Genomic DNA, 20,876 nt, shown 5'->3' on the forward strand with positions numbered 1-20,876 from the left:
AGCAAACTAGGTATTTTATGAACTCACATTATTAAAAATAAAATTTAAAACAAACTAAGTATTTTATAAACCCACGTTATTAAAAATAAAATTTAAAACATCATCAATATTATTTTATGAATTTGGTGAATTGTTGAAGGTTGTGGTGACTGGTGAGGTTCGGAGATTTTTCAAGAGTACCATTAACTTTTTCTATTATAATTAGTTAATTACAATTTTTTTTTTGTGATATTTATCCTCACTATATCAATAGATTACCAAACCAATAGCATAAACAAATCATCAAATTTTAAGAAATTTAAAAGATTTTGGGTCATTTATGTAAATTTTCCATGTTGAAAAGTTGAAAAAAGTAGCAGTCAACTGAGAATCCAGTTCCAGCCAACAAAAACGCGTTTTAAGACATTATTGTAGTCAAAAGTCAAAGCCCCCACAAGCACATTACACATTTCAACACGTACACATTTGTCCTAAAGCAACAGCAATCAAATAAAAACAAGAGCAACATAAAATAAATAAATTTTTTTTAAAAAAATAAAAATACTCTTCTTCAGTTTTCACCAACTACAAGGTCCCCCCTTTCTCCCTTCTCCGTCCCCGACTTGGCCCACAACACAACAACAAATAAACTGAAAAAGAACAAAAACAATATATTTCAATTTTTTTGTTATTTTGTTTTTACATCATGAGATAAAAGAACTATTTTTCTTGTTTATGAATGAAAAAAGAATTCCCGTTCTATGGAAAATCAGATTGCTACTACTCTTCGGTACTCAATCCAAGCTCTGGGGCGTGGCTTTGATGTCACATCTGATATAAGGCTTCTTTATTGTAAGGGAGCACCTGGGTCGAGGCTTGTTCACATAGATGAGGATCATCATGCAGGAGATCTTGTTGTTTCTGATGGTGTTTTGGTGCCTAATGTCTCTGTTGATATTGAGTGTTCTAAAGGCAATAGAAGCATTGAGAGAATACCTGTTTGCAGCTTCCATGAGGTGACTGTTTCTCAGATTTTCAATCTTCTTTTTTTTTTTTTTTTTTATATCGTCTGTTGGCTTGGTGAGCTAAAATTGTTGTCTGGGTATGCTTAAATCTTATTGCTTTATTGAAAATTTTCTGGTTGCTGGCATGCTGGCTTCCTTGCAATTTGTTTTTTCCAATGCTTTAATTTGATGATTTGTTGGGGATGTGTGACATTTATTAGCTTAGTAAGACCAGAATTCTGTTTTCCTGATTTCTGCTCTTCAGCTGCTTTCACGTTTAGAAACATCCATTTATTTATTATAGGAATCTGAATAATTTCATACTAGTTGGATTAACAAACTGCATTTTGTGAATATTGGTTTCTCCCGGCTAAGTTTTGGCGATGTCTTAAAATTGAAGCTATTAGGCTTTTTGGGTAATTGCAACGTTATTATAGCTCCTGTCATAAGTTCGATTGAAGTGAAAGAGTTAATGTTCTAGATTGAATGGAATGTCCATGTTGTCAATAGTTTCTGTACATTAGAAAATCACGTCTGAATCAATGTTTTGGCATGAGTTTCTTGATTGCGATGAACGAATCTTGTTTCTTGTTAAACTGTGAACTTTTAATGGAGGCCTTTGATGCTTGAAATTCCAGATGGCAGGATACTTCAATGAGAAATCCGGTATATCGGGAAACATTCCACTTGGAAGCTTCAATGCCATGTTCAATTTCACTGGTTGCTGGCAAGCTGATGCAGCAGCTACAAAATCCCTTGCCATGGTTGGAAATTTCATTTCCCTTTATAAGGTTAAGCTAGCTAAGCTAAATTTAGTTCTCCGTGAAGAAATCAGGCGTGCTGTTCCTTATTCATGGGATCCCCCTTTGTTGGCAAGGTAAAGTGGTAAATTACTAACTACACCATCTTTGTGTAGTGCTGTACACTCTTTGACTTCACGCACATGCACCACATTTTCTATACAATATCCATTTGATAGATGTTTCCTCATTTCCACTTCTTTTTTCGTTTTTGCCAGTTTTATTGAAAATTATGGTACCCATATTGTTACATCTATAACAATTGGTGGAAGAGATGTGGTTTATATCAGGCAACACCAATCATCTCCTTTGTCAATGATGGATATCGAGAACTACGTGAAAGACATTGGGGATGAAAGGTTTATGGACTCAAAAAGTCAGTCAAGTGCTGCTCCCTTAAAGTACAAGGACAAGGTAGGTTTTCTTTCTATTTGTTATTTTTTAGTTAAACCTAACCCTGGTGTGAGCAAGATTTGATGTTAAGGCCTCTCATTTTATTTATGTTGCTGCCTCTTCTTTATTTTTTTATTTTTATTTTTTGGAGATTAGAGCTGTTGTTGGAATTGAACTATTTAATCTGCTAGTTTTACCGACTTATTTGAGCGTCATTGCACTTTTAGCTTGTTATATTTTGTTTTTGCGAAAGTAAAATTCTGAGGCACTTCCTGTTTCCTTAACATAGATCTTCTCTGGCACTTTTCTGTAAGAATATCCATTTAAAAAATTTCTTCTTGTAGGATGTCACAGTCATTTTTAGGAGGAGAGGAGGTGATGATCTAGAGCAAAGTCATGCTAAATGGGCAGAGACTGTACAACTGGCACCGGATGTAATTAACATGACATTTACGCCCATTGTTTCACTGCTTGAAGGAGTGCCTGGTATAAAGCATTTAGCCCGTGCAATTGAATTATACTTGGAATGTAAGTTTTCACCTAACGGTTAGATGTTCTTGTGGTTTGAATTGTTCATTGATTTCACATATATTGTAATTCATCAAGGATTCCTAGAGAATCTAGCATATCATCATTTATACTTCAAAAGTCTTCATGGAGCCGATTCAATTGATTGTCCAATAGTATCCCTGATTTAGCAGAGTCTGGGAAACACCTCATCACATTATCTCCTTAATCATAGGAAATATTGTAGAGAGTCCTAGTTTGCATAAGTTCAGTTTCACATATTCACAACAGGGTTAGTGTTGCTTTCAATTGTCCTGTTGTCTTGCTCTTTGTTCTGATCATAAAAGATGGAGCTCAAATTTGTTGAAATTTCTACAACAGTGCATCAGTTACATTGACTTCAATCGGTGCTTATTTTCTTTCATAGTAGATGTGGCCGTATTTATGCAAATACTATCACATTTGCTTTTGTCTTGCATTAAAATAGATTGATAATAATTTACTGATTGATTGACTGTTTATTTCTTTACCAGACAAACCACCGATTGAGGATTTACAGTATTTCTTGGATTATCAAATTCCTCGAGTTTGGGCCCCACAACATAGTAATATTCAAAGAAAGGAGCCTGTTTGTTCATCCCTTCAATTTAGCTTAATGGGTCCTAAGCTTTATATTAGCCCAGATCAGGTATTTTTCATTTTTTTAAAAATTTTTCATTTTTTTTAAATCTACAGTGTGAGATTAAATTATTAAATTATAATCTACTGAGGTAATTATAATATAATTCTTTCATGTCCAAGTGAATTAGAGGTAGCCTACTAATATCTCTCATTATCTGTAGCCCAATTTCCCGTTCAGTTTATTTTGCTTTGACGATAATGTGATGGTTTTAGTTCACACAAGAAGATAAAAATGACGACAGAAAAAAGTTTAGGTGCATGTTTAGTTAAAGCGTAATGCTATGCTTAGTCAGTTGGGATACTTAGTTTGTATCCCAACTGATATGCACAGAAGAAATTATTGCTTGTATGAAATGAAACATAGTGGTGGCTTCTGGTCTATCATTTTGGTGATCTTTTCTCGGGTGTTGGAAGATCTTGAAGTTGCAAGTCTTTAATTTATATGTTACTAGCAAAGGCAGAATCCTTGTGTAAATCTACAAAAATGAAATAGTGAAATTGTAATCCTGTAGTGCTGCACCTTCTTTTCCTGGTGTACATTTATGAGGGAGAGTAGTGGTTTCAGACCTTTTAGTAGTGGACGTCTCAAAGGGATGGTCTCCTTCTGCCCTTGTAGTGAAATGTGCAAAACTAATATATATCTTAAAAGAGTTGCCTGATATTGTTTAGTATGGCAATAACTTTTCTCTAGCTAAGCCAAAATATGCCATGATGTTATCAGGTAACTGTTGGCCGTAAGCCTGTCACTGGTCTTAAACTTGGCCTAGAGGGCAGCAAACAAAATAGACTTGAAATTAACTTGCAGCATCTAGTGTCTCTTCCAAAGATCCTTCAACCCCATTGGGATGCTCATGTGGCTATAGGTGCACCTAAGTGGCAAGGTCCTGAGGAGCAAGACAGCCGCTGGTTTGAGCCCATCAAGTGGAAGAATTTCTCCCATGTAAGCACTGCACCAATAGAGTATACTGATACCAGCATTGGAGACCTCTCTGGTGTTCATGTAGTTACAGGGGCTCAGCTTGGTGTATGGGATTTTGGAGCCAAAAATGTATTACACCTGAAACTCCTTTTCTCCAAAGTACCTGGATGTACGATAAGGCGGTCTGTATGGGATCACAGCCCTTCCATCCCTTCCACCTCTCAGAAGCCAGGCAGTGCTTCTTCATCAGTCTCAAACGAGAAAATGCCTGAGGATAAGAGGGAAGATAGTTCAGGCCACATAGGGAAACTGGCGAAAATTGTGGACGTAACTGAAATGTCAAAGGGACCACAAGATTTACCAGGTCATTGGTTGGTAACAGGGGCTAAGCTTGGAGTGGACAAGGGAAGGATTGTATTGCGTGTAAAGTACTCTTTATTGAATTATTGATAGATTATTTCTGTTTACTTTTGCAGGATTAACCCCCTTTATTCCTCTTACAACCATATTCTACATTCTTTGCACAGGATATCCAGTTCTTTCTTCTGTTGTTCAGGACCTTAGGAGTTAGGTCAGCATTACATTATTGATGTTCAATTTTTTTTTTCTTTTTTGGGGGGTCGTGTTTTGAGGATTACAGGTTTTAAATTTAGATTACACTGTTAGAGGAATCGAGTTACAGTGATGAAAGAGTTACCAAATGTTTTGGAATTCATGGATTAAGTAATGATTTGTTGTATGTAGTCTGTTTCAAGATTCTTGTATACCCAGCGTAAGTGTCAGATTTCACTCGGCTTTTTCATCGTAGTCAGGATCAGGGATGATAATAAGACACAGGTTCCTCCTGACTGCCGTTCTGTTTTTGTAATGTAAGCAATTATATTAATAACTCGAACAGTCGAACTCTAATGGTTTGGTGGCCCAAACAAAAAAAAATGCTAACTCGAACTCAGAAGCCTGAGTTTTACTCTAAAATACTTTCTATCTTAATAATTTTTAATAATCCTTTAGTCCCTTAGTTTGAGTCAATTGAAGACAATTCATATTTTTTTAACTATTACCTAAAACATCTATGTCATTATTTTCATAGTAGTTAATTTAACTTTTCTGAAATAGATTTTAACCTGATATAATTTATAAAATTCAAATAAATCCGAAATTTAAATAAAAGTAGATGATAATTAAATTGATTTTGATCAAAACAGATTTAAGATATGGACCTTTTAGGTAATTTTAGAAAATAGCTCTTACGCTTTTGAAATAGTATTTCAATTTTATTCATTCTAAATGGTAAAAGAGGTCATATTCATCCATTAAATAGTGATATACATCAAGTTTTCTTTTAAGTCATGAAGTTTAATAGAATCAATTTTTAGTACATATTTGATATGTCTTATTTAATTATCATAAGTGTTTATTTGATCTCATAAGCTTTATCAAAATTTTTATTGTTGTTTGGTTATTTTTTAATAGAGATTTTGAATCTTAAATAAGCTATTTTACCTCAACTAGTAAAAACTCCAATTTCGGACTTTTGATAGTAAAGATTGAAAGTTTTTTTTTAAATGTTAAAATATTTAAAATATTCTCTCCTTAGTTTACAATTTTATTTTATCCTTTCATAACGTTACAATTTTGTTTGGTTATTTTTAAATGTTACAATTTTAAAATATTCTCTCCCTGGGGGCATGGTAGACGGAGCCTTTCATAACATAACTTTTAAAAACTTACATATTAAAGTGATTTTATAATTTTTAATAAAAGTTATCATTGACAACTAAACAACTAAAATTTTAACAAAAATACACTATAAATCGTGCGACTTAACATAGTTAATTTTTAATACACTAGAAAGCCGTGCAATTTAATAGTATTAAGACTCCATTTGATACAACTTTTTTAAATAGAGCTTATTTAAATAAAGTTTTAATTAGTAGAGTTTTTATAAATAGAGTTTTTACCCACAAACACATGTACACACACTAATTTGCAATTTTACATGATATAAAATTATCATTTTATTGGATGCAATCAACTTCAGATTAAAATGTTGGGATACTATGTCATTAACATTTTTACCTTTTGGAAAAGACATGAGCCGGCAACAAGTAGATTAACATATAGACTGGAGGTAACACTCATTCAATTTCACACTGGACAACGAGCAATGCAATAAGCTCGGAAAATTTTTGTTGGTCGTCCATGACCAATTCAGTATCATTTAATCAGTCCAATGTGGGATCACAAAAGTTTCTGTCGTTATTTTGTTTTAATTTTTCCTTATTAACAATAGACATGACCTTTTCAATGAAATCACTTACATTCTTGGACCCACTTCAGAAAATAGAATTATATCTGCTTAAATGCCTGCAGCTTCCGGTAAAGAGACATTTGGCTAAACAAATCAATAGGCCACCTTCATATTTAATTAAAAAAAAATAATCAACACAAATTGCTGAAATGTCTGAAAGGAAGAAACTGATGACTACGAGCGAAAATACAACTGGAGAAGTGTTGGGATGCTTTTGGATTAAGCATCATGTCTTTCTGCTTGTAATGTTTCTCAACTTAAAATATTTACTTTCACGCCATTGTATGCATCCTGTTGTCAAAAGCCTGACAGATACATAGAATCTCTCGGCCCAGAAGTCGGCAAGCTTTCAATAGCGTATGCAAACAAGCAGAAGGGCCTAAGAATTGTGGTCGCCAATTCCATATTCGGATGTTGAGTTCGTACTCTTTATATATATATAAAGCTTAAGCTATCTATTCTTCAGCATTAAGGCACCAAATCAGCTGGGCTACCTTGAAGCTATGGTACTTTCTAGTTCACAATTGCTTATGGCTTTTTAGTTAAGTTATGTTTTTCATTTAACCATCATTAACTAATTTTGTGATTTCCTTATAGGAGAACCTTGAGCTTGTTGAAGGAAAGGTAGATTGGAAAGGAAGACCAGCTGTGAAGTATAAGCATGGAGGAATAAAGACTTCTTTGCTCATACTAGGTCGAAACTCTATCATGCATGGTCTAGATTTTGAAGTATAATCAGAGAGGTTGTGAAGGTCGTTTCAGTCTTGTAATAACTATAATGGTTGTGTTTTGTGTTGCAGCTGCATTTGGTTTCGAAAACTTGGCAACTATAGCACTGGGAGTGAATTTGGTGACATACTTCAATGGGGTGTTGCACTTAGATCTAGCTGAGGCAGCTAACCAAGTGACCAACTACATGGGTACTAGTTATATCCTCAGCATTGTAGTGGCTTTGCTTGCAGATGCTTTCATTGGCAGATTCAAAGCTGTGCTAATTTCAGGAAGTGTTGAGTTTCTGGTATATATGCTAATTCAGCTCCAACAATAATAATAAGCCAAATTTGGCTATGCTACTTACAAACTCGTTGGTAACTGTTTTTCTTTCTTCTTTTTTTTCCTTTTTTTTCCTTCTCTCTCTTCCATTCAGGGACTAGCATTGATAACAATCCAAGCTCACTACCCCGATCTTAAGCCACCTCCTTGTAATGTCTTTGACCCGACTGCTGGTTGTAAGAAGATTGAGGGTAGTGATGCTGCGCTTCTCTTTGTTGCACTCTACTTGATAGCCACTGGCACAGCAGGAATTAAAGCTGCACTTCCACCTTATGGTGCTGATCAATTTGATGAGAAAGACCCAATAGAGGCTAGACAAATGTCCAGCTTCTTTAATCTGCTCTTCCTAGCAGTGTGCATAGGCGGTGCAATTAGTGTAACCCTCATCGTGTGGATCCAAGATAACAAAGGATGGGATAGGGGATTTGGTCTCTCTTCGGTTGCCGTATTCTTGGCTACGATCATCTTTGCAGCCGGATTGCCACTGTACCGATTTCAAGTTGTTCAAGGAAGTAGCGTGCTCATTGAAATTATACAGGTATTTTAATTATATATATATATATATATATATATAATCTAGTGAATATTTCCGTATTTTATTAAAATGCGAAAATGCTATTATACATTCTTGTAATATCATTTCTGTACTTTAATAAAGTGCAAAAACTCACTAAATACTGAATTTATATATATATTTGAACTTTAAATTTTACAATTTAAGAATTAATGATTTAATAATTTTATTTTCTTGTCTTCAGGTATATGTTGCTGCCATTCGAAATAGGAAACTTGAACTTCCTGAAGACCCTATGGAGCTCTATGAGATTAACATGGACAAAGAAGCTGCTATAGAAACAGAATTTCTGCCTCACAGAGATATTTTCAGGTTAATTTTAAAGTTTGTTACAAACTCCTTATACATACATAAATACCAACATCTCATATAGAAATTTTCCTAGTACAAATGCCAATATATTAAATTTGTGTTATGACATTCAGGTTCCTAGACAAAGCAGCAATCCAGAAAACATCCACAGAAAATCTTGAGATAACAGAAGCTCCGAATCCATGGAAACTTTGCCGGGTAACTCAAGTAGAAAATGCAAAGATCATCCTAGGCATGATTCCAATTTTTTGTTGCACTATTGTGATGACACTATGCCTAGCTCAGCTCCAAACTTTCTCCATCCAACAAGGTCTAACGATGGACACAAGCGTCACTACATCATTCCACATACCACCAGCTTCATTACCCATCCTCCCAATTTTATTCATGATCCTTGCAGTTCCCGTTTATGATAGAATATTTGTACCCTTTGCTGGCAAGATCACAGGCAACCCAACAGGGATTACTCACTTGCAACGCGTAGGAGTTGGCTTAGTCCTTTCTTGTATCTCCATGGCTATTGCTGCAATATTTGAAGTGATACGCAAAGACGTGGCACGTGATCACAATATGCTTGACGCTATCCCAGTAGTACAGCCATTGCCAATCAGCACATTTTGGCTATCAATTCAGTTCTTTATATTTGGAATTGCAGACATGTTCACATACGTAGGATTGCTTGAATTTTTCTATTCAGAGGCACCAAAAGGGATCAAATCTCTTTCTACTTGCTTTCTTTGGTGTTCCATGGCGCTTGGATATTTTTTCAGCACCATTTTGGTTAACATAGTTAACAGTGCAACAAGGGGAATTACTCAAAGTGGAGGCTGGTTAGCAGGCAACAATATTAACAGGAACCATTTGAATCTATTCTTCTGGTTGCTTTCTGCATTGAGCTTCATCAACTTCTCTGTGTATTTGTTTATGTCTAGTCGGTACAACTACAGACCTCAGACTTCTGTTGGAGGGACAGCATGCAAGAGCTTTAGCCAAGATTTATCGAAGTAGAATGAATATTCGTGGGGCAAAAGCGAATTATTAATGGAAAATTGTTAGTGTATGCCTGTGTGTGTGTGTTTTTTTTTTTTGGTCCCCTCTATAATCTCTTAATTTGTAGTTATTTGAATTTGATACGTTGTGATAGAAAAGGGAAACGTGAAAATGTAATATTTATTTCAGAAATTTCATTTCTCAATTCAAGTGATTTGGCAGTAAGTATCAGCAGACGTCGTACAATTGTATATAAAATAACATATGGTTTAATTGTGAGGATCTAGCGATACATTCTAAATTAAAGTAAAAATTAATTTGATTCCTCGGTTTAAGATTGCTATAATTTTAACGTGCCTCAAGAATATGAGATCAATACTAAAGTGAATAGCACGTAGATCAGCTAGTACGAGGCTATTCTAACTTAACCAAAGTTTTTGGTTCGAGACTTGGAAATACAGCTACGTTAAATATTTGTTGGGAGAGATTTGCCGTCCTAGTAGTTTCACCCAACTCAAATCTGAATTAGTCGGAGCCCAATGTAATTTTTAGATACCAAATAATTTAATACATCGAAAAAGAAAAGTGAATATTTTACTAATTAATGAATTATATTAACATCTTTCACATAAAATTTCCAAATTAACTAGCTAGTAATTTTACTTAGCTAGGTACCAAAATAGCAGCATAGATCTTGATGATCAACTAAGAAGGCCAAGTTTAGCTCAAACTCTTCCATTTGTCCGCACCCTTCACGATTCTTAGCCACCTCATAACCAATGCATGCACACGTGTACTCGCTTTAACTCCCCCACGTCGTTTTCCAAGCACTCAGATATGCATGCATCTCTCAGAATAGCATATATATATATATATATATGATCAACTGAACTAGCAAAACCGAATACAGAAAACATAGATCAAAATTCAAAGGCGGTAGCTAGGTAGCTGCGTTTTATGAATTAATGGCATCAAGTGACAAGTCCCCGGAACCCACACCGCCGTATGGAGGGGAGCAGCCGCCAGGGAAGCCTATGACGATGAAGCAACACGTGTTGGACAAGGGAGCGGCGATGATGCAATCTTTGAAGCCCATAAAGCAGATGAGCCAACACGTTTGCACTTTCGCCTTGTACAGCCACGACATGCCTCGCCAGATCGAGACTCATCACTATGTGTCTAGACTCAACCAAGACTTCCTCCAATGCGCCGTTTATGACTCTGATGACTCCACTGCCCGTCTCATCGGTAATTTATTTAAAAATAAAATACCCACCAAACCGGTTATTAATGTATCCTTTAGTTTAATTTTGTGTATTTTCATATTATTATTATTTTACACGTCAGGAATGTTTTATTTATTGATATATTGTGAATGAAATATTGACATCAATTTGTACGTATCGTTACAGGAGTGGAGTATATTGTTTCTGATAAGATATTTGAAGCTTTGCCACTAGAGGAGCAAAAACTTTGGCATTCCCATGCTTATGAGGTTAATTAATAAACTATGTACTTATTATAGTATTCCTTGCAATTATTTTTGGATCATTATGTAAAAAGTGTGTGTGTGTGTAATGATGAGCATGCAGTATTAATAAATAATTAATTGGAATCATCCAATATAGTTTGTTAATTAATCCAGGTGAAATCAGGCCTATGGGTTAATCCTAGAGTTCCAGAAATGATAGGGAGACCGGAACTGGATAACATGGCGAAAACCTACGGCAAGTTTTGGTGCACTTGGCAGGTTGATAGAGGTGATAGGCTGCCACTGGGTGCACCGGCGCTGATGATGTCTCCACAGGCAGTGAACTTGGGCATGGTGCGCCCAGACTTGGTTCAGAAAAGGGATGACAAGTACAACATATCAACTGATGCGTTGAAGCAATCGAGGGTGGAGATTGACGAGCCTGAATGGATTAGTCCACAGGCTGACTACTGGAAGCAGCATGCCAAGGGCTTTGCCGTCGATATTCAATCAAGCGAAATGAAGAAGAGGGCACCGTTCCCTTGAGCTTCGCACAGCAACAGCCACAGCCGCAGCCTCAGCTTCTGTCTTTCATGTTCAAGCGTTGTTTCGTTGCATGTTACTCTATATTAGTCTTTTGTAAAATCTGTGTAAACTGTTGCTGCTTTTTCTTTTTCTTTTTCTTTTTCTTTTTCCTTTTATGTATTTTCTGCTACGGAAGTCTGAAACTTCCGCTTTATTTGTATGTATATTTTGTAGCTTCCATGTCAACAATTGGCGTTTGCCATGTTTGTGGTCGTTTCCATGTCAACATTTTGGGCGTCTGCCGTGTTTGTGATTGTTGATTTCTTGAGTTTTCCATGATGGTAGTCTGTAGACACACTGGAATTGCCAACGTACCTATAAATTAGCTTCTAAGAATATAATTTCTCAGAGGTAGATTTTTATAATTTAGATTGGGTTAATAAAAGTTCCAAGTTATTGTTCCAAATTAATATATCCAGAGTGCATGGATATATTAATTAAATAAACGTCCTATTAAAATATGGCTTGAAAAATTGATAAATATAATACAGAAATAAATCTTCACCATGTATATATTTTTTTTTAAAACAATACATTGAAATTATGCTTAGAAATTTTAAAAATGGGTGTGTTACAGGAGAACTTTTTACGAAGTTACTCACCTATCTATCTTCATGGTACTTTTTTTTTAAGTACTTTATTTACACACTGTTCCATGCGTATGCTATTGAGTATTGAGATATTGAGTATACAGATTTTATTTTATATTTAAAAGTTGTAGATTTTAAGTTGTGGATGCCGTAAAAAAATTAATTATAAAATAAAAATGAATAATGCATATGATTTTTAAATATTATTATAAAATAAAAATTAATAATATAGGATAAATATAATTTTTAAATAATTATTTTAATAAAAAAAATAAAAAATTATAAAGATATTACATTTTTACATTATAAAAATAATTAATATTTTTTAAATATTTAGTAACTTTTAATTTATAACCGTCTGATAGATTGAACCAAATCAACATTAATTGTGAGTTTTTCCAGGCAATTCCTATTCGGAGAAGTAAACCCAATACTAGTAGTACTACTTGCGAATTAGGACTATAATTTAGTCGATCTCGCTTAACACATGGACGGCCAAGATCAAGTCAAAGGAATAAAAGGAAAATGCCCTTATCCACTCGCGCCGCATGTGATTACGCCACTTCTTCAGATCCCCAGCATATATCCAGCCACGCGCCAACTTTCCCATCTCGCCAATGCCGCGGACACCTCAAGATCCCCAGCAAAGAAAGCTGCTAAACTCATAATCAACTCACACTTCCCTCAAGACTGAACAGAACGCTTGTTGATTTATCTTAATCATTAATGGAAGCCCCTGAAACGGTCGTAGTTGATAAAAACAAAAAGGGTTTTTATTCTGTGTGGGCGATTCCACCTGATGAGGTGAGGGCGAGGGTGAAGAAGTTGATGGAGGGTCTGAGGTCCGAGTTCGGTGGGCCCCAGTTCGACCCGCATGTTACTGTTGTTGGGGCCATGAGTCTGACGGCGGATGATGCGTTGGAGAAGTTTAAATCAGCGTGTAACGGGCTTAAGGCGTATAACTGTACTGTGAATCGGGTGGCCACTGGGACTTTCTTTTACCAGTGTGTTTTTCTGCTGCTTCATCCCACCCCTGAGGTTATTTGTTTTTATTTATTTATTTTGGGAAACCTTAGCAGTTTTTGAGCCCATAATGATAAATATTGTTTTTTTTTTTTTTTTGGGTTTTTCAGGTGGCGGAACCTAGCTCACATTGCTGTGGCCATTTTGGTTACAAATCCTCCACACGTTAGTTCTTAAATTTTTTTTTTTTTTTCGTTAAAACTCTGATTTTTGACTGAGGCTATGATGTTAAAGGGCACCATGAACGGAATTTTTAGGTTTAAATTCTCTGGAAAGATGCTAATACAAGCTGCTGGTGTTTTCTTGGGGACATTTTAGGATAAAGAGACATCTAATTATGTTATATTTGAGGAGATAAAATTCTTATGAATTTGTGACGGTGATTTTAATATTTTAAGAGTGTAAATGCCAAGACATTTCTTGAAAGTTTGAATATCTCAAGTAACATAAAAGCTAAACTGTTATCATACTATTGTAATGTTAATTTTGAGTCTCATCTGGTCGTAAATGCTGAGGGACAATTTTAGTATTGTATGTTTTGTTCTGTATCCTGATATTCAGGTCCCTAGATTGACAGGTGCTACTTAACTAAGTCTTGATTTCAAACTATTTGAGATTAGTTGCACAAATCAACTTCCTTCATTCTGCATTATCTGGTGTAATGTTTTCTATTTGTTGGAAGTTGTAATTTTCAGATCCCAGATAAAACAAGTACAGCAAGCCTTTCCTGAGAGCTTTAAGATGAGCTCTTTTTCACATGACGTGGCACATACGTAATAATGTATAGCTCTTGAGATTTGTGATACTTGCTAAGACTATGGAAATGCTACGTATTTAGACAACTCATTAGGTAATGTTGCTTGGTTGTAATGAATGTTTCATGTCATTTGAATTTTTGTGGGAGATTAGAAAAGTACATGTTTTAGTTGAAGGCTGCAGTTGATTGTGTGATGTGATTCATTCTAGACTTGTAATTGATCTTTAACAAAGATAAGTAATGGCATTTCAATCAAAACTTTGAAATGTTAATGCACAGTTCTTGCATAACAGAGATATTGTCTTGCAGCTTACATGCCACATTTGAGCCTCCTTTACGGGGACCTCACAGATGATGAAAAGAAGATTGCACAAGAAAAAGCTCACAAACTTGATGAAAGCATTGGCAGTTTGAGCTTCCCAATCACTCGCCTTCAATTGTGGAAGACAGACACAGAGGATACCACTCTCAAGTCTTGGGAGATGGTTGCTGAATGCAACTTGAGCCCAGATTAGCTCTTTTTGTGGTCCCTGATTTGAATAACTAGCATTATCTTTCTTTTTTTCTTTTTTTTTGGGGGGGTGGGGAGTTGGTTGATACTGATCTGATCTCCCCCATGATGGTATACAATAATAAAGCACCCCCATCTTGTCCACGGTCTGTTGTCAATGATATTGGCTGTCTCCTCTTGTGTTATATATATGGCCAATTGAATATGGAGTGTAAATGAATCTTGAAAGGGTTTAGTATATCCAGTTCCAGTTGGTTGTCAAACAAAACTATTCCGACAATTTAGCTAAACAAGCTATAGACTCTCTTATGAGTTATGATTCAATTGCAGCAGAGGTTTTGCATAAAAATCTTGGATTCAGATGTGTTTAGACTGCAGATGATGAGACTGATACAACAACCTTAGGCGTCGTGCTTGGGTATTCACTTACATACCAGAGACGTGCATTGGATGCCAAATTTGTTACAACTACTCAGCTGCCTATAACGTATAGACCTACTAATTTGGGCTCATTATCATCCAGGGACATATGAGCCGGAAAAAGGAAATGCTAGGAAACTTTTGCGTAAAAATGAGGAGCAAAAGTTTCATCTGGGAAGTGGAAACTGCTAGAAGTTCCATATGATTTTATCCATTGTCACGTGTGGTAAATTACATTAGTCCTTGTTTTCAACAGTCAACAGCAGCCTTCATTTGTTTCTGGGTATTTATGAGCTGGACTGGATCACTGTTCTGTATCGCTAACCAAATACTAGTCAAAACCCTACCCACACAAGTGACGCAACTCACAGTCTGATCAGATCATATTCCCTTCAATGCTAGAGTAAAGATAAGATTTCAAGGTCAAGTAATGCCACCTCAATTTCACTTTGGTAGATTGGACATTAGTTTATGATTCAACAATTTGTAAGGCCGCTTGCTTAAAGTCTTAGCAAATTTGACTTTGCATTAAAGGAATGAATCAAATTTGGGTATAAGCCAGCTTTGTTTAACTTGCAGAATCAACGGATAATAATTTTTTTTAACATTAATTCTCATAAAATGATTGAAGGAGTTTCTTCCCTTTTTTTTTTTTTTTCAAGAAAAGATATTCCCTTATCCAGTTGATTGTGTGCAAAATTGATATCTTTCAACTATATCAGCAAGTTGAGAGATAATTAAGATAAGGAGTAATGATATAACCACAAATTCTTGTACAAACTTATTTTGTACAACCTGATGTGGCATGATAAGATTGGTTGAATTAAATATCACTTGGCCCACTTGATTTGTTTTTATTATTTTATATTTTCATTCAACCAATGAATTAATGCCATGTCAGTTTGTACAAAATAAATTTGTCCAAGAGTTGCTGCACATGAAAAATTCGGTGAACAGGTAAAAACGCAATTATAATAAAGAAAAGGTTCAATTTAACTTTTAAAAGTTCACCAGAACACAGGAGAAATTGAACCAAAACACAGGAGAAAATGAACTTTACGAACTACTAATCACGTTTTCTCCTAAAGGGGTATGGACTGTGGTGCTGCCTACAATCATCTGAAACGCGCCATGGCAGCCAGTGACTGCGTTAACGCCCTTTAACTGACAGCCTGGCCGGGATGCCGTTAACCCTAAGGCTCACGTTAGTCAACTTCTATTTACCTTTCGCCTGATCCGCGTGCGCCGACATCTTGTTCACGTGCTTTCCATGCGCGTTGCCCACAATTTTCCTCCCAATTGAACGTTAATACATTCAATTTTTCACCAAAATCGTCTAACGTTACCAAACCCCTCTTAACTTCAGGACACACACAAGCTTCAGAACAACGTTACTAAAATCGTGAAGTGTGATCTCTTCTTAATCGTCTCTCTTCAAATATCTCATGTTATAGATCTCCTCCAATTCTAGTTTAAGCACAGTTTTATTTTCAACAATTAAAGAAAAAACAAAAGAAATATATTCAGCCAGAGAGTATGGAGACGAAGGTTCCTGTGAGGACGACATTATTGAAGCAGTCGTCGTTGGCGCCGGATCGCGAGCGGAAGGAGGCGGAGCTAAACGGCTTAGATGACGACGGTGAGGAAATTAAACCGGAGTTCAGGCTGATGTTCTTAGCAAATGAACGTGACGTGGAAGGAATCAAGGAGCTCTTGGATTCTGGCATCGATGTCAACTTTCGAGATATCGATAACCGCACGGCTCTCCATGTGGCCGCCTGCCAAGGCTTCACCGAAGTTGTTAGCTTGTTGCTCGAACGTGGCGCCGACGTTGACCCCAAAGACCGCTGGGGAAGCACCGTGAGTAACAATGAACTTTCAACTCAACCCTGTCGTTTTGGTAATTGATAATTGGTAATTTTTTTTTCAAATTTGATAATCTAGTGTTGGTTAAACAGCCTCTTGGAGATGCTATATATTATAAAAACCATGAGGTGATCAAACTCCTAGAGAAACATGGAGCAAAGCCTCTGGTATGGATTTCTTTTCTAGTTTATGCTAATGATTCGAAATTCTTCATGTTCATACAAAGAATTATGCGTATGCACTGTTTCAAGTTATTGTGAATTGATATTTCAGATGGCTCCAATGCATGTTAAACATGCTCGTGAAGTCCCGGAATATGAAATTGACCCTCATGAACTCGATTTTACTAATAGCGTTGAGATTACTAAGGTAATTTGTTGTTTTTCAATATTTGGATAGCTGGGAAGTGAAGTTGTATTTTAATTCTAGTGATTGATTGGTTAGATAATGCCCATAAATATGGTAAATTTGATTACATAATAATACCCTACAGAAGATGAATGTGTAGTAATCCAGGGGACTTACTTATCAGAAGTGTTGTAACATGGAATATGATAATCTGCATAGTTCTTTGCTGGAGGTTGACATTGATTACTAGTGGAGGAAGTTGAGTTGCTTTATTCCTGGAATTGTTTGTTTTAGCAATGTATCAGAATACACAGGAGGGATCTTAAGGTTAGATATTGCAATGCAGGTCTCGCTTAAGGGGTTATAGGAGATTTGCCAATTAGAGCAAGGTTAATGCCATTTTGTGAAATATGCTGAAATGAAGGTTCAAGCAAGTGGAAGGCCCTAGCTGACAGCTTAAAGGAATTTTTATAAAGTTAACATTGTTCAAAGAAGGAGGCAAAAGAGAAAATACATCAAATTAAATTCTCAAAAATTTTATTTGTCAAATTGCTGATGTTGAGGAAATGAGGTTTTTTTTTTTTTTTCCCCTTCAGAAGTGTAGTGGCTCTGTTTCCGCTTGCCACTGTTTCATCTTTAACAAAGTTAATATTAATATATGCCAGGGGACATTCATTCTTGCATTTTGGCGTGGAATTCAAGTCGCTGTGAAAAAGCTTGGGGAAGAAGTGATTTCTGATGATGATAGAGTGTAGGTTATTCGTCAATTGAGAAAATCTTTTGTTCCTTTTCTTGCTTTGACAACTTGTTTCTTCCTCTATTTTTTCTCACTGTTTGCCTGTTCTCAATCCGGTTATTTTGTGCACAGGAGGGCATTTAGAGATGAGCTTGCATTGCTTCAGAAGATACGACATCCAAATGTTGTCCAATTTCTGGGTGCTGTAACTCAAAGTAGTCCTATGATGATTGTAACAGAATATTTACCGAAGGTCTTCCCTAACCCTTGATGGCTTGATTCACTGACTGTCAATATAGCTATCCTGATGAAGTCTGGAATTATTTCTCTTTGCTGAATCTCTAACTTATTTTTAACTTTTTTCTGTTGGGCTTTCATTTTGCTGTATTGACTTTTTGATTTAGAATATTTTTGTTACCTGCTATTTTAAGTTCTAGGATAGTCAATGTAAAAAGTATTTCCTAAATATGGTTTCTGTTCAAATTTTAGGTTCACAACATGCCACATATTTGTGAAACAATGACTTAAATTGAATCAAAACGCTGGTGCTTTGATTTTTGTGCCTATAGTACTTATCTTGTTTGTATAGAAAGAAATTTAGAGCTAAAGTAGTTAAATCTCATCATGAAGCTTGGTTATGTAACTATATATATATAAGTTTTCTTTCATGTTGCAGGGAGATCTTCGTGCATTCTTGAAAAGGAAAGGAGCTTTAAAACCGTCAACGGCTGTGAGATTTGCGCTTGATATTGCAAGGTAATGTGATGAATTTTACTTACAAATAACAAGTTAGTTCTAACAGTAAAACTATGAGCAATACTATTTTTGCATTTGTTATCTTGGTCTGAGCCATTCATACTTCCAGCTTAGCTGAAAGATTGTTAACCTGTCTTTAATTGTAGAGGAATGAATTATTTGCACGAGAATAAACCGGTACCAATCATTCACCGTGATCTAGAGCCTTCGTAAGTTCTTTTACAATACGATTTTGGTTTTTCTTACTCAAAAGTAATTTGGTTGCCTCTGTTTCCTAATATTATTAGGGACCTTTATGTTGCTTATTGGCAAAATGACAGAAATATATTGCGAGATGATTCTGGAAATCTTAAAGTTGCAGACTTTGGAGTTAGCAAGCTGCTCACAGTTAAAGAAGATAGACCTCTAACTTGTCAAGACACTTCTTGTAAGTGCTGTTGCTTGTCAGAATATTTCATTTAATTTTTTTTTAAAGAAAAAAGTGTCTGAATTTCCCAATTGAGTTTCTTATTTATTTATTCAGAGTAAAACTGATATTGTGACCTTTCATTTTTAGTTGAAGGTACACTTATTGATTGTAATTGAAATGTGTTATTTGTCACTGACAGGCCGGTATGTGGCACCTGAGGTTTTCAAAAATGAAGAATATGATACCAAAGTAGATGTGTTCTCATTTGCTTTAATATTGCAGGAGGTGAAGTTTTATAATCAATGAGCAGTGTATTTAAATTACTCCAACAATGTTGATTATTTCTTGCTTAATCGCTAGTCTTTACACGTGAAATTGTGTCTGGTTTTGAACCTTCCATTGACGGTACAGAATGAAATCAAATTCTTATGAACAGTACAGGAGTCATATATATGAAACCTGATTTGGTGTTCTGTGAAACCTTTTACCATATATTACGTGTATGAGATTGGCTTAATAATTGATGCCTGTATTGGATGTACACCAGATGATTGAAGGCTGTCCCCCGTTTACCATGAAGCATGACAATGAAGTTCCTAAAGCATATGCTGCCAGACAGCGTCCACCTTTCAAAGCTCCTGCAAAGCTTTATGCACGTGGACTGAAGGAGTAAGTCCTTGTTTCTTAGATGTTCATTGTATTGTGAATTTCTTCTTCCTTAGATATAGTTGTACACTAGATTCCTTTAGTCAATAAAACCAGGATTCCCTATTTCCCTCTTGTTGTTGAGAGCTATAATCAGTGAATCTTGATTTTATTGTGTTGGTGCATATAGTTTAAGGATAAATGAAACTTTTGCTAACATTTTCTGCTTGCAGGTTGATTGAGGAATGCTGGAATGAGAAGCCAGCTAAGCGACCAACATTCAGGCAAATAATACCAAGACTGGAATCGATTAATAACAGTATTAATCATAAGAGGCGCTGGAAGGTCTATCTTTTTCTCTCTCTCAGTGTGTGTTTGCATCTGTTTACATGGATATCAATCATCATCATTCTATGATCTTACGTGCTAGCACCCTAACCCTTGGCCTTTTTTGAGTTGGATTCTCATTGGATGAGGCATGTCAGCTAATTTGGTGATTTGTATCAGTTGTTTAAATTTACTTTAGTACCTTGACCCATCCCTTGGGAACTAGGTAGGGAGCCAATAGGCTTCTGTTTTAGGCTGCATAAATGCTTGAGGTAGTCACTAGTCACCATTATTAATATTATAGAACTAATAGATCCCTTTTGTTAATTTGTAAAATGTACAGATTAGAACAATGAAATGCTTTCATAATCTGGAAGCCATGCTGAAGAAAGATCATTCCAGCCCCAGCAGCCGCAGGAAATCATCTTGTTCAACCAGCAGCATCTGAATAATAGATTGCCGTTTCCATTAGCTTGTGAATCTGCAGAAGTTATCAACTTTCGTCATGAATCAATAGTGTGACAAAAAGATTGGGTTTTCAGGTGGTAGGATAGCTGTCGCATAGGTGAATTCTGTTGTGGTAGTAGTCAAATGAAATTTCTTTTCCACATTTTTGAGATCTCCCTTTGAAATTGTGGGCTGAGGATAACATTTCTACGATGTATTGATTTGTCAAAAATTATAGCCATAAGTGTACATCATGTGCATATGACAAACTAGACATTCATCTTTTTTTTTTTTTTGGAAATAATGAATTTAAGAATGTATTGACTGAAAAGTTAACTCCGTTTGATGAACTGCGACGATGGGTTGAAACCAACGTGAGTGAAAATCTCATTGGTTGCTTTTTAGGCCCAGGTTTACTTGGGGGCCCAAATAGTGATTTGAACTTGGAGTTGGAGTTGGAAA

At 35.7% G+C, this 20,876-nt stretch overlaps 5 protein-coding genes across 7 annotated transcripts; all 5 read left to right on the forward strand.

Moving 5' to 3' along the window:
• Positions 1-526: 526 nt before the first annotated feature.
• Positions 527-5,047, forward strand: LOC102619755 (MACPF domain-containing protein CAD1). The gene is made up of 6 exons (XM_006467520.4): positions 527-995; positions 1,622-1,860; positions 2,002-2,197; positions 2,521-2,704; positions 3,217-3,371; positions 4,086-5,047. Exons 1-6 carry the CDS (start codon positions 741-743, stop codon positions 4,731-4,733), a joined length of 1,677 nt encoding a protein of 558 aa, XP_006467583.1. The 5' UTR covers positions 527-740; the 3' UTR covers positions 4,734-5,047.
• A 918-nt stretch (positions 5,048-5,965) lies between these two features.
• On the forward strand, positions 5,966-9,738 carry LOC102617813 (protein NRT1/ PTR FAMILY 4.5-like). The gene is made up of 6 exons (XM_025095433.2): positions 5,966-7,100; positions 7,192-7,288; positions 7,395-7,612; positions 7,742-8,185; positions 8,406-8,533; positions 8,647-9,738. The coding sequence occupies exons 1-6, from the start codon at positions 7,098-7,100 to the stop codon at positions 9,539-9,541; spliced, it is 1,785 nt and encodes a 594-aa protein (XP_024951201.1). The 5' UTR covers positions 5,966-7,097; the 3' UTR covers positions 9,542-9,738.
• Positions 9,739-10,403: 665 nt separating this feature from the next.
• Positions 10,404-11,792, forward strand: LOC102619445 (hypothetical protein). Its single transcript, XM_006467519.4, has 3 exons — positions 10,404-10,771; positions 10,936-11,018; positions 11,169-11,792. Exons 1-3 carry the CDS (start codon positions 10,489-10,491, stop codon positions 11,538-11,540), a joined length of 738 nt encoding a protein of 245 aa, XP_006467582.1. The 5' UTR covers positions 10,404-10,488; the 3' UTR covers positions 11,541-11,792.
• A 946-nt stretch (positions 11,793-12,738) lies between these two features.
• LOC102619157 (cyclic phosphodiesterase) lies at positions 12,739-14,728 on the forward strand. The gene is made up of 3 exons (XM_006467518.4): positions 12,739-13,207; positions 13,303-13,357; positions 14,259-14,728. Exons 1-3 carry the CDS (start codon positions 12,896-12,898, stop codon positions 14,462-14,464), a joined length of 573 nt encoding a protein of 190 aa, XP_006467581.1. The 5' UTR covers positions 12,739-12,895; the 3' UTR covers positions 14,465-14,728.
• A 1,262-nt stretch (positions 14,729-15,990) lies between these two features.
• LOC102618860 (integrin-linked protein kinase 1) lies at positions 15,991-20,750 on the forward strand. 3 transcript variants are annotated; one of them, XM_025095270.2, is made up of 12 exons: positions 15,992-16,740; positions 16,839-16,913; positions 17,020-17,115; positions 17,760-17,845; positions 17,963-18,083; positions 18,507-18,586; positions 18,733-18,795; positions 18,874-19,013; positions 19,195-19,280; positions 19,543-19,664; positions 19,874-19,985; positions 20,311-20,750. In XM_025095270.2, exons 1-12 carry the CDS (start codon positions 16,417-16,419, stop codon positions 20,413-20,415), a joined length of 1,410 nt encoding a protein of 469 aa, XP_024951038.1. In that variant the 5' UTR covers positions 15,992-16,416; the 3' UTR covers positions 20,416-20,750. The 3 variants fall into 3 exon arrangements, with proteins under 3 accessions (XP_052290717.1, XP_024951038.1, XP_006467580.1); XM_006467517.4 differs by having other exon boundaries at positions 16,002-16,740; positions 18,907-19,013; XM_052434757.1 differs by lacking the exon at positions 18,733-18,795 and having other exon boundaries at positions 15,991-16,740.
• The last annotated feature ends 126 nt before the right edge of the window (positions 20,751-20,876 follow it).

The sequence above is a fragment of the Citrus sinensis genome, chromosome 2 (genome assembly GCF_022201045.2).
Source record: "Citrus sinensis cultivar Valencia sweet orange chromosome 2, DVS_A1.0, whole genome shotgun sequence".
NCBI lineage: Eukaryota > Viridiplantae > Streptophyta > Magnoliopsida > Sapindales > Rutaceae > Citrus > Citrus sinensis.